This window comes from Mesoplodon mirus, assembly GCF_964341445.2.
Source record: "Mesoplodon mirus genome assembly, chromosome: 4".
In the NCBI taxonomy this organism is placed as follows: Eukaryota; Metazoa; Chordata; class Mammalia; order Artiodactyla; family Ziphiidae; genus Mesoplodon; species Mesoplodon mirus.
Window position 1 is genome coordinate 75,628,366 of NC_138979.1, and position 13,030 is coordinate 75,641,395.

The 13,030-nt window shown below is 47.2% G+C and overlaps 1 protein-coding gene across 1 annotated transcript in view; it reads left to right on the plus strand.

The window, feature by feature from the left end:
* Positions 1 to 13,030, plus strand: part of LOC309802504 (protein FAM169B-like) — a gene marked incomplete at its 3' end in the record, with an annotated part of 84,909 nt that overhangs the window by 68,970 nt on the left and 2,909 nt on the right. Inside the window, 3 exon segments of the mRNA XM_082618106.1 lie at positions 6,019 to 6,146; positions 6,150 to 6,201; positions 9,905 to 10,036. Of these exon segments, the coding sequence (XP_082474232.1) occupies positions 6,019 to 6,146; positions 6,150 to 6,201; positions 9,905 to 10,036 (312 nt within the window).

A 13,030-nucleotide genomic window follows, 5' to 3' on the forward strand; every position in this document is an offset into this window, starting at 1 on the left:
TTATTCCTTTTTATTGCTGAGTAATGTTCCATGGTATGACTGTACCACATTTTGTTTATGCATTTACCAGTATGGTTTCCAGTTTTTGGCTATTATGAATAATGCTGGTATAAATACTTGCATACATGTCTTTGTATGGACATGTTTTTGTTTCTCTTAAGTGGGTTCCTAGGAGCAGAATTGGTGGGTCTTTGGTTAGCATATGTTTTAACTTTTTAAGAAACTGCCAAATTATTTGACAAAGTTTCTGTACCATTATGTATTCCCAGCAGCAATATATGAGGGTTCCAATTTCTCCACATCTTGTCAACGCTTGTCTTTTTGATTATAGCCATTTAGTAGGTCAAAAGTGGCATTTCATTGTGGTTTTAATTTGCATTTTTAAATGACCAATGATGTTGAGTATCTTTTCACTGATTATTAACCATTTGTATGTCTTCTTTGAAGAAGTGTCTGTTCAGATCATCTGTCCATTTTTAATTGGTTGTTGATTTTCTTTTTGTTGAATTATAAGAGTTCTTTATATAGTCTGGATATGTCTTTTATCAGGAATGTGATTTGCAACATTTTCTTACAGTCTGTGGCTTGTCTTTTTATTTTCTTTGTGGTGTCTTTTGAAGTACCAAGTTAATTTTGATGAAGTCAGATTTACCAGTTGGTTGTGTCCATTGATGTCAAAGCTAAGAACTCTTTGCCTAACCCAAGGTTGTGAAGATTTCCTTCTGTGTTTTCTTCTGAAAGCTTTACAGTTTTAACTCTCATATTTATATCTAGATACATCTTGAATTAATTTTTTATATGATGTGAAGTAAGGGTCCAGCTTCATTTTTAAAAATACCTTATACATTAAAAAATTAGCAGATTTTACTTTTTAAAGCTGTTTTAGGTTTATAGAAAAATTGAGCAGAAAGTGCAGGGAGTTCTCATCCCCCTCCACACACACAGAGTTTCCTCTATTATTAACATATTGCATTAGTGTGGTACATTTATTATAATTCATAAACCAATATTGATGCATGTATTAGTCGACTAGGGCTCCCGTAACAGAGCACCACACATTGGGTGGCTTAAACAACAGAAATTAATTTTCACACGGTTCTGGAGGCTGGAAGCCCAAGGTCAAGGTGTAGGCAAGTTTGGTTTCTTCCGAGGCCTATGTCTTGGCTTGTGATGGCCATCTTCTTGGTGTGTCCTCTCACGGTTTTCCTGTGTGTGTGTGCATTCTTGATGTCCCTCTGTGTGTCCAAATTTCCTCTTCTTATAAGGACACCAACTGGATTGGATTAGAGCCCATCTAAAGACCTCATTTTGAGTTCATCACCTCTTAAAGGCCCTGTCTCCAAATACAGACACATTCTGATGTACTGGAGGTTTGGGGAGACACAATTCAATCCATAAGAATACATTATTATTAACTAAAGTCTATAGTTTACATTAGAGTTCATTCTTTGTGTTGTACGTTCTGTGGGTTTTGACAAATGTATAAAGACATGTTCTATCATTGTACCATCATACAGAGTAGCTTCACTGCCCTAAAAATCCTGTGTTCCACGTATTCATCCCTTGCTCTCCCCTACACCTTGGCAACCACTAATATTTTTACTGCCTTCGTAGTTTTGCCTTTTCCAGAAGATATAATTGTAATTGTATGCTATGTAGCCTTTGTGGATTGGCTTCTTTTACTTAGTAATATGCTGTAAGGTTTCTCTATATCTTTTTATGGCACGATAGCTCATTTCCTTTTAGCACTGACTAGTATTCCATTATCTGGATGTACCATAATTTATTTATCCACTCTCCCATTGAAGCATATATTAGTTGCTTCCAAGTTTTGGTAATTATGAATATAGGCATTATAAACATTTTTGTGCTGGTTTTTGAGTAGACATAAGTTTTCAACTCCTTCAGGTAAATATAAATGAGCACAATTGCTGGATCCTATGGTAAGAGTAGGTTTAGTTTTGTAAGAAACCACCAAACTGGGACTTCCCTGGTGGCGCAGTGGTTAAGAATCCGCCTGCCAATTCAGGGGACACGAGTTCGATCCTTGGTCCGGGGAGATCCCACATGCTGTGGAGCAGCTGAGCCCATGTGCCACAGCTACTGAGCCTGCTCTCTAGAGCCTGTGAGCCACAGCTTCTTAGCCTGTGTGCCACAACTGCTGAAGCCCATGCGCCTAGAGCCCATGCTCCACAACAAGAGAAGCCACTGCAATGAGAAGCCCCGTGCACCACAACAAAGAGTAGCCCCCACTCGTCACAACTAGAGAAAGCCTGCATGCAGCAACGAAGACTCAATGCAGCCAAAAATTAAAAAAAAAAAAAAAAAGAAAAGAAACCACCAAGCTGTCATCCAGAGTGGCTGTACCATTTTGGATTCCCACCAACAATAAAGGAGAGTGCCTTTTGCTCCACATCTTCAACAGCATTTTGGTGTTTACAGTGTTCTGGATTTTGGCCATTCTAATAGGTGTATGGTAGTATCTCACTTTTAAAAACTTTTTATTTCCCTGATGATATATGATGTGGCACATCTTCTTATATGTTACTTGCCATCTGTACAGCTTCTTTGGTGAGGTGTCTATTAAGGTCTTTGGCCCACTTTTTAATCAAGTTGTTTGTTTTTTTATTGTTGAGTTTTATGAGCTCTTTGTATATTTTGGATAATAGTTCTTTATCAGATATGTCTTTTGAATATATTTTTCCCCCCAGTTTGTGGCTTCTCATTCTCTTGACAGTGTCCTTCACAGAGCAGAAAAATTTTATTTTAATGAAATTCAACTCTCAATTTTTTCTTTCATGGATCATGCCTTTGATGCTGTATGTACAAGTTTATTGCCAAACCCAAGGTCATCTAGATTTTCTCCTATGTTATTGTCTAGTTCTGTAGTTTTGCATTGTACATTTGTGTCTGTGATCCATTTTGAGCTACATTTTGTGAAGGGTTTAAGGTCTGTGTCTAGGTTCATGGTTTGCATGTGGACGTCCAACTGTCCCAGCATCGCTTGTTGAAAAGACTGTCCTTCCTCTATTCACTTTGCTTTGCTCCTTTGTCAGAGATCAGTTGACTGTGTTTGTGTGAGTCTCATTCTGGGCTCTGTTCTGTTTCAGCTTCATTCATTAATTTGTTCATTTTTAATTAATTAGTTATTTTTTGGCTTATGGATGTCCAATCATTCCACCACAGTTTGTTGAAAAGTCTGTCTTTTCCCCCACTGAGTTACCATGGCATTTTGTAGAAATTCAGAGTGTAAGAGTTTACTTCTGGACTCTCACTTCTGCTCCATTGATCTATATGCCCACCGTTGCACCATTATCACACTGTCTGATTACCTTGATTTTATAAGAAGCTTTGAAATTGGTTAATATAAAACCTCCAACTTTGTTCTTCTTCTTCTTTTTTTTTTTTCTGTTTTGTTTATCCTAGAGACTTTGCATTTCACAGGAATTTTACTGTCAGCTTGTCAATTTCCACAAAAGAGCCTGCTGGGATTTTGATAGGACTGTTGTTAAACTTACAGGTCAGTTTAGGAAGAATTGGCAACTTAACAGTATTGGGTCATCCAATCCAGCAGTCCCCAACCTTTTTGGCACCAGGGACTGGTTTCGTGGAAGACGGTTTTTCCATGGGCCGGGGGGTGGGGTATGGTTTTGGGATGTTCAAGTGCATTACATTTATTGTGCACTTTATTTCTATTATTATTACATTTTAATATATAATGAAATAATTATACAACTCACCATAGTGCAGAATCAGTGGGAGCCCTGAGCTTGTTTTCCTGCAACTAGATGGTCCCATCTGTGGGTGATGGGAGACAGTGACACCTGAAGTGTGTTGCTTATGTCCAATCTATTCTGTAAGATGCAGCTTACTTGTCACTTGCCACTCACTGATAGGGTTTTGATATGAGTCTGCAAGCAATTGATTTATTATGGTCTCTGTGCAGTCAAACCTCTCTGCTAATGATAATCCGTATTTGCAGCCGCTCCCCAGCGCTAGCATCACTGCCTCAGCTCCACCTCAGATCATCAGGCGTTAGATTCTCATAAGGAGCGCGCAACCTAGATCCCTCGCACGCACAGTTCACAGGAGCGTTGTGCTCCTATGAGAATCTAATTGCCGCCACTTATCTGATAGGAGGTGGAACTCTGGTGGTAATACGAGTGATGGGGAGCGGCTGTAAATACAGATGAAGCTTCGCTGGCTCGCCCGCTGCTCACCTCCTGCTGTGTGGCCTGGTTCCTAACAGGCCACGGACCGGTACTGGTCTGTGGCTTGGAGGTTGGGGACCCTGATCCAATCCATGAACATGGAATTTCTCTTCATTTATTTAGATCTTCTTTAATTTCCCTCAACAATGTCTTGTGCTTTTCAGTATTTAAGGCTTATGCTTCTTTTGTTAAATATATTCCTGAGTATTTACTTTTTAATGCTGTTGTGAGTGGAATTGTATCTTTATTTAATTTTAAACATTCTTAGCTTTGAAGGACTTCACTGTTTGGGGACGATTGTTCTTGTTGTCTATAAAATTGGAAGTTATATAATTGCAACCCAGTTGGCACTGTCATTTCAGGCACATTGAGGGTAAAGTCCAAATTCTTTACAATTACCATCTCAAGTGAATTGGGGTTGCTCGTTGGTCACAGATTATTTATTTATTCATTCATATTGGGCACAAAACCAACTATTTATTTAGCTCACCATTCTTTTGGTTGGCGAGTTTGCTGAGGCTCAGCTGGGTGGTTTTCTGCCCTAGGCTGGGCTGGCCTATGTGTCTGTGGTCACCTGCCCACCTGTTTCTTAAGACCAGCTAGATGCTGGCTGGGACCACGAGGGTGCCTGGGCCATGTTTCTCTCCTGGTGGCAGGCTAGCCTGGGTTTGTTCTTGTAGTGAGTGATAGGGATCTGTGAAAGAATGGAGGGGCCCTGGACCCCGAGAGGCCTAGGCTCGGAACTGGTGTGCTGTTGCCAGCTTCATTCTGTTGCTCAAAGTGAGTCACCCGGCCAGCAAGATTGAAGGGGAGAGGAAATAGATCCCATATTTCGATGGGAGGACCTTCAAAATCACATGCAAAGGTGTGTGGATATAGGAAGGGGAATAATTGTGGCCATTTTTCAAACAGTTCACTACAGTAGCATGTAGCTCTGCAATTCAGCCTGGCTAATTAGACTCAGAATCATTTTTTTGTTTGGGAAATTACTCACCTTTGAATCTTTGCAGGCACAAATACCACCTCTTCCAATGGGAGCTGACTATGTGACATATTTCTTTTGCTGGATTCCAGTGCATCTAGAGCACAGGCAACTGTGCAGCTGGGAAGTGAGGAAGGTGATATAGTCGGGTGTGTGTGGTATTTCTAGCAGGGTGACGACAGAGGTGACTGACTGCAAGGGTAGGTTCCTGTTGCAGAAACAGCAACTTTGCTGGTGTTAGTGCTGGTTGCAGTAAAGTTAAATTCAGGGTAGAAAAGTGGGAGAGGTGCCAGCTGTAGCCTCTCTTGCTCTGCAATAGCAGGGTCATTGATGTTCTATGGGAAACAGGACTTAGTCTGTTTGGGTCAAGTGTACCTTTGCCATAATTGGCCATGGTGAACTCTGAACAAGTCCATGCCGTGGAGATGTGTTGGCTGGGTCTCCCAGCCCACATCACGGAGAACTTTGACGTTGCTCAGATGCTCCTCCTTGGCTTTGGGGGTCTCTGAACTGTGCACAGTGAGGGAGGGGTGTGAGGAGTCTGGGTGCGCGACGGCCTCGCTCTGCTCGGTCACCTGGGTTTGCATTTCATTTCAGGGCAATAGCCTAGTGGCCTTGCTCACAGTAATTGACAATGTGTGGGCTGCCCAGTAAGCTGGAGAGCTGGTGGTTTAGGGTGATCTGCTGTTTGGTCTTCAGTGGTTTAGTCTGTGAGGCTGCACTGCTTCCGGATGGTACCAGTGACCAGGCAAGTGGGAGTCCCGCCGAGTCCTGGCAGGCTAGTCCAGCCCAGGGGACAGGACGTGTCTCTTGCTTTCCCCTCAGGCAGCCTGTGTGGTGATAGCATGGGTGTATGCTACCTGCTGCCTGTCTTAGACACCGTGTTTGTCCAGAGGAGCCATCGCCGCCAGGACCTGGGCCTGGCCATGCTGAGGGACTTCTGCCAGACGTTCTGAGAGGACGAGGCCCTGGGCATCAGCTGGCCCATCTCCCCTGCCATGTACCAAGGTAATCACTGCATCGGGAGGAGCACTTGGGTAATGGGGATGGGTAACTCATGGGGGTTCCAGATGACTCTGGGGTGGGAGGTCCCTCAGAGCCGCCGGCACCATGACACACCTGTGAGTTGTCTCTTTCCTCTGAGAAATCTCCTGTTGCTTCAGCACTGAGACTTTAAGCTTGATCACAAGGGGTGAACCTTTCCCAGTCCCTGAGAAAGAATTGGATTTAGAAATAATAACAATCAAATCAACACAGCGTCAGAGAGAAGCAGAATCCAGGGAACCCACTGTGTTGCTGGTTGTTGCTGGGCCTTTGCTCTTTCACGGGAAGATGGTAGTCATCACTTTGACTTTCCAACTCGGAGCCCCAGGGGGACCAGGAGCTGAGGAAAGGCAAGCTCCAAATGCACTGAGCCCTGGGCACCTGTGTAGCTCTTACTGCAGAAGATGGCTCCCCCCATCTGCTCTTGTCCTACCGAGTCCATGTATTAGTCAGGGTTCTCCAGAGAAACAGAACCGGTAGGAGATATATATATATATATATATATATATATATAGAGAGAGAGAGAGAGAGAGAGAGAGAGAGAGAGAGGGAGGAAGAGAGAGAGAAGAGATTTATTATAAGAAATTGACTCAGACAACGTGGAGATTGAGATATCCTAAGATTACAGTCAGCAAGCTGGAGGCTCAGTAGGACTGATGGTGTGGTTCCAGTCCAAATGCCAACAGGCTTGAGACCCAAGAAGAGCCAGTGTTCAAGTCCAAAGATAGGAAAAGACCAATGTCCCAGCTCAGTCAGGCAGGCAGGAGGAGTTCTTCTCACTTGTGGGAGGGTCAGACTTTCTGTTTTGTAGTCAGGCCCTCAACTGATTGGCTGAGGTCCACCCACAATGGGGAGGGCAGTCTGCTTTACTCCGTCTAAGGATTCAAATGTGAATCCCGGGACTTCCCTGGTGGCGCAGTGGTTAAGAATCTGCCTGCCAATGCAGGGGACACGGGTTCAACCCCTGGTCTGGGAAGATTCCACATGCTGCAGAGCAATTAAGCCCGTGTGCCACAACTACTGAGCCTATGCTCTATAGTCCATGAGCCACAACTACTAAGCCCACATGCCACAACTACTGAGCCCATGTGCCACAACTGCTGAAGCCTGCATGCCTAGAGCCCATGCTCTGCAACAAAGAGAAGCCACCACAATGAGAAGCCCGCACACCGCAACGAAGAGTAGCCCCCGCTCGCCACAATTAGAGGAGGCCCTCACACAGCAACGAAGACCCAACGCAGCCATAAATAAATAAATAATTAATTAAAAATGTGAATCTCATCCAAAAACACCCTTACAGACACACCCAGAATAATGTTTGACGAAATGTCTGGATACCCCTGGCCCACTCAAGTTGACATATAACGTGAACTACCACAATCCTTCTCCAGGTTCTGGAAAAGAAATCTTAATACGTATTTGCCAGAAGAAATTCAGAAAGCCCTGATGTTAAATGTTTCACTCCAGATCAGCAAGGGTGGGAGATACTGTGGAGCATCTCCCAGGATCCACTGGTCCCTCGTGAAGCACATGCAGCCCACACTGGGCCCTGCCTCACTTCTTGTCGTACAGATACTTTTGGACCCTTACTATTGAGTTTCCAGTGTCCTTGTGGTGTGAGAACCGCAGATAGGAGAGAAAAGCTGCGAAAGGCAAGGAAACTTCTGTTGCTCGGAAGTCATAAGAAAACCAGGCGAAAACATATTTTCCTCAAGTGGGTTTGGTCATTTCTTTGTATTTTCAAACTCTCCATCTCTCACGAAACTCTGAAGATCCTGAATTTGTGCAAAGAATGCTGGAGGCTTGCTGCACTGGTTTGCTCACTTGGAGGTCTTGGAAAGTTCTGGAACTCCGACACTGGTTCTCTGTCCCTCCTCTCATTCTCATTTCAGCTCTGAGACTTTGTTTGAGTGTGTTGGCCCCCAGGGCAGCCACCTAGGTCTCCCCTGGGGAGGAGCAGGCTCCAAAGGGTGGGGACCACCCCCAGGCCAGCACTGCAGAGACCCTCACAGGGGCCTGTATCTCCACCTGGTAGAGAAAGATCTGAAGGTACTGATTCTGAATCACACTTGGGGTCTCAGTGGCCCAGCCAAGGGTGCTGGGGCCTTGAGCTTCTATGTCACCCTGATTGTGCCTGGGCTCATGGGTGAGCAGGCAGAGTGTGGACAGAGCAGGACAAAGCAGCAGCTGGAGGCTCAAGGCCGGGCCGGATGTGGCTGCTCCACGCTTCACTGACAGCCTTTTATCCAGTACAGTCCTGCCCTTGGAATGGCCCAGAGGGCCTCCCACGCAGGGCCCCATGCTTTAGCACCCTCTTGAAGCTGCACCTCTCTCCATGGGATGAGGAATCTGCGGGTCCAAGAGGATGTTCCCGCCTGGGTGCAGGCCACTCCTAAACCAGGTCAGGCTACCAGACCCCAGGGTTCCTGTCAGGGGCTGCCAAGGGCCCAAGTGGACTCCATCCTGGATCTGTGCCCCCAAGAGCAGAGGATGCCACCAATTTGCACATCCTTAGGCCCTGGGACAGCTGCTGGTGGGGTGTAGGTGGAGCGTGGGCATGGTGTCCACATTTGTATGCACAGGCCCCTTGCCCCGGGCTGGGAGCTGGGGTGGGAGGAGGGGATGGGCTGCCAGCTGGGGGCCAGCTCTCTTGGCATCGCCACATTCAGGTGCAAAACTCCAAGGAGTCTAAGAATTCTAAATTTGAAACTGGCTTTTCCTGCTGTTAAGAAGTTATATTTGTCAAGACAGGAGAGCAGAACATTCTATCTAGCACTCGGCTAGCTTGGCTTACACCTTTTGAGTACTTAGCGTCATGCTCTGTGGGTTTCCATCTGTGCTCTTGCCCTGGGCCTGATGGAGCCCCCAGCACCTGCAGGACCAGGAGCTGCTTTCCATTTGGCTGGATTCGGGGCCCTGACATGTGGAAATGCTCACCCTGTGAACATAGCATAAAAGTCTACAACCTTGAGGGGGTTCTGGAGTCAAGGCGTCTGTGGATGAGCTGAAAGGCTCCCTGGGAGAAGAGGGCTGTGGAGGCTCAGAAAGAGGAAGGACAGTGCCTGTGGAGAGGACCGGGTGGGGTGCCATTATGGGCTGAATTGGGTCCCCCCAAATTCTAACCCCCAAGGGGACTGTACGTGGAGATGGGGTCTATAAGGAGGTAACTGAGGTTAGATGAGGTCATAAGGGTGGACCCTGACCCAATAGGACTGGTAAGAGGAGGTCCCAGTAAGAAGAGGAGACTAGGACACAGATGGGTACAGAAGGAAGACGGTGTGAAGACACAGTAAGAAGGTGCCATCTCCAAGCCAAGGAGAGAGGTCTCAGGAGACAGCAAGCCTGCCAGCACCTTGATCTCAGACTTCCAGCCTCCAGAGCTGCGAGACAATAAATGTCTGTTGTTTAAGGCCCTGGGTGTGTGGTGTTTTGTTGTGGCCGCCTGAGCAGGCTAAATGGGATGGATGAAAGTGGGAGGCAGGTGAGGAGGATGGTGGGCGGGGGTGGGGTTGGCACAGGGCAGCAGCAGAGCAGAGAGCTGGGGGTGGGCCGGGCCAGGCTGCAGGAAGGACGGAAGTGGCCGTGCCTGAGGACGCAGACGAGGGCCGGAGCGTGTGCACCAGGGCTGCGTGGGCCTCCTTGACTCCTGTGTGCAACTTCCCCTCAGTCTGTAGGAAGTTCCTGGCGGTGCATCCAGAGGAGCGGGGGCGCCTGTGGGAGGCGGAGCCCCCAGGAGCCTGGGGCCAGCGAGTCAACATCTGGCTGAAGGTTCAGCTTCAACAGGCAAGGCGTCCAGATTGTGAGTCGGGGTGAAAGCATGCCCTTTGGTCTGGTTATTTCCAGTGTCGGTAACGGAAGCACAGATTCACTGGTGCGGATCGAGTCAGGCTGCACAGACGTTCTGTTTGTTGCTGTTGCAGGAATAGAGGAAGGAGTGAAACCCGGGCGGTGGCATCCTGGCCTTCCTCCACCTCCCATCCTGAACGAACCACACCTTCCAGACCCTCTTGCTCAAATAGATCTCCCCCACTTTAGCCAAATCAGAGACTCCCTGGGACTAAGGGTTCCCCGTTTCCAGTCGGAAAGGATCATTGAAACATGCAACAGGATTAATTGCCCCTGTCTAGCAGACGGTCCCTGGAAAGCATTGTTTCCCGTAGGCAATGTGTGCATCTGGTAGAAATTCTAAGACACACGAGGGTTTGCTGGAAGAGCGAGCTCTGTCCCTTCTCCTCGGGGAGGGTTCACGTGGGTGTGAGGCAGCGCCCCCTGTTCTGTGTCTGCGAGGGCCTGCCTTGTCCTTCTTGTCCTGTTTGATGTGTTTGATGGCAGCGCAGGATAAGCCCGGTGGGTGAGCTTTTGGTTGTGTGGGCAGCCCTGTTACAGACACACAGGTCGTCTTCAGCGAGTCCGTGGCGGGTTTTTGATGGATGGCGTCTGTGCCCAGGTGGTGGGTCTGAGGGCCGGAGGGGCAAGCAGGGCGGCAGACACATATTGTCTTTCGGTCTCCAGGCTGCTTTCTGTCCGCATTCCTTCCACCTCTCCCAGGTACGGGAGGACGGCCCACTGAGGCCCGGCCTCAGCTGCAGCTGGAGGTGCAGCCGGGGGCAGGGCTGCAGGGGGGATGGGGGCGAGGGAGGGTCTCTTTAAATTCACCGGCCACGGTGAAAGCATGGCTGAGCTCCCTTCAGGGTCGAGTGCCACTTCCGAGGCTGCAGGTAGCTCATTAGGGGATGGATGGGCAGGCTGAGGTGCCAGGCTTTCTCTTCCCATGGTGACTGATTCCCCTGAGGTGGCGACAGGGGAGACTGCCTGGGAGTTGATTGATGATGATGGTGATAGGTTTTGCTCCTCTGGTGCCTTTCAGCTAGGAGGCTTAATGGGTCTTTACAGATATTAATGGGGTGACCGGGCACCTGGGAAGGAGGCTGTGGCAGGGCTGTGACTGTGATCCTAATGAGGCAGTTAAGTGACTTGCCCTGTGGCGTAGAAAGTCGGAAATGATGGGAAGCCAGCCAGGGTCCCAGGCTCTTGGCCGACCAGCCGTGTGGGTTTGTCGCTGGGCTTCACAAAGGAGCCTGCAGCCCCCATGCCTCCTGGCCTTTGTGGCTTGGACGTTGCACTTCCTTGGCTGGAAATGGAAAAAAAATGGCTTGCCCATCAGAATGTGGAAATCATGTGGAAATTGCATGGGCTGGAGGGGGTTTGCAGGGGAGGACGTTTTTGCATAATTGGGGAGATGGCTTTCTCTGAGGAGAATTCCACTGGGGGTTATTTCAAGAGCTGAGAGAGTTGGTGTGGTCTGGTCAGAGGAAATGAGCTGGAATTCAGATGCCAGCCCTGTCACTTTAACTCACTCTGAGAAGCACCAACTCTCTCCTTAAAACGGCAAATGAGGGGACTTTCACAGAGAAGGTTCCAGAAGCATGCTTGAGTCCCTTGAAGGAAGAAGGGTCATCATTATAATTAGGGATATAATTAGATTACCGAAACTATAATTTTTTGAAAAATTCTAAGTTGTGGTCTTTTCACTCCCTGTGTAAATCATGGCTAGTTCCCAGTTTCACCCACACCTCCTGTCTCCCCCCAGGGCCAGCAGTCAGGATTTTAATGCGCTTGTGAAGGTTTTCCGCCAGCCAGCTTCATTTTGTAACAATTTTGTCAGTCGGAGCTGACACTCAGGTTTTTTCCAGGCCAGCCGGGGAGTGGGGGCCACAGATGCAATCACAGATTAGCCCAGATCCTCCGCAGTTTCTCTGTTTTTTGTCTGTTTCTCTCCTCACAGAAATCAGCAAGTGTTAGCCCACTGGGTTTTCCCACCCATCACCAAACAATGCAGATTCTGGAATCTTCTCTTCCCTGGAAATGTTGCTTTCTTGAATTGTTCCGTGTTTCAAATTCTACCTTTTGTCCCTTTATTTCTGACTGTTATTTAGGAGGTTTCCTACAATTTCATGGGCCACAGAAATAGAACTATAAGCCAGAAGCCCGGTGGGGCCCATTGCTTTTCACATTCTAACTAAGGTGTGGACATATTACAACATTCCACAACATTCCAGAGGGAAATTAACTTCTCCTTTCAATTTTTTTTTTTTTTTTTTTGCTGTACGCGGGCCTCTCACTGTTGTGGCCTCTCCCGTTGCGGAGCACAGGCTCCGGACGCGCAGGCTCAGCAGCCATGGCTCACAGGCCCAGCCGCTTTGTGTCATGTGGGATTCCCCCGGACCGGGGCATGAACCCGTGTCCCCTGCATCGGCAGGCGGACTCTCAACCACTGCGCCACCAGGGAAGCCCCTTTCAAATGTTTTAAAATCTGTTTTTGAAGCAGTGTCATCTGTGGACTGGGGATTTTAAAGTTTGCACGGTCCTGAGTGTTGATAACATCTGTGGCTTATAAAGGCCCTGAAAATATTTACAGAGTTATTCAGACCTTTTGAGAGAAGGAGTTTGTGGGAAACTTTTTTCTTCCTATACTCAGTTACATGTGAAGCCTTTGAAACTTGACCAATAGGATCAGAATTCTGTCTGATGTGACTTCCCTATTAGCTTGCACATGCCTAAGTTTCTTTACTGTGGGGGATGAAATTGAATACGTCAACAGTTGATTTTTTTTTTTTTTAACGGATAAAGTTGCTGGAGGCAGGAAGTAATTGCACACAGATTAAAAATATTTTTTTTTCATTTTTAGGTTATATTTTTGCTTTCTTTCCAGGTGAAGTTTTAATAGATTCAACTGTCATCCACAGGGAAAATACTTTTCTTCTGTTTGTATTTAATTTTTAAAGCTAGAGGG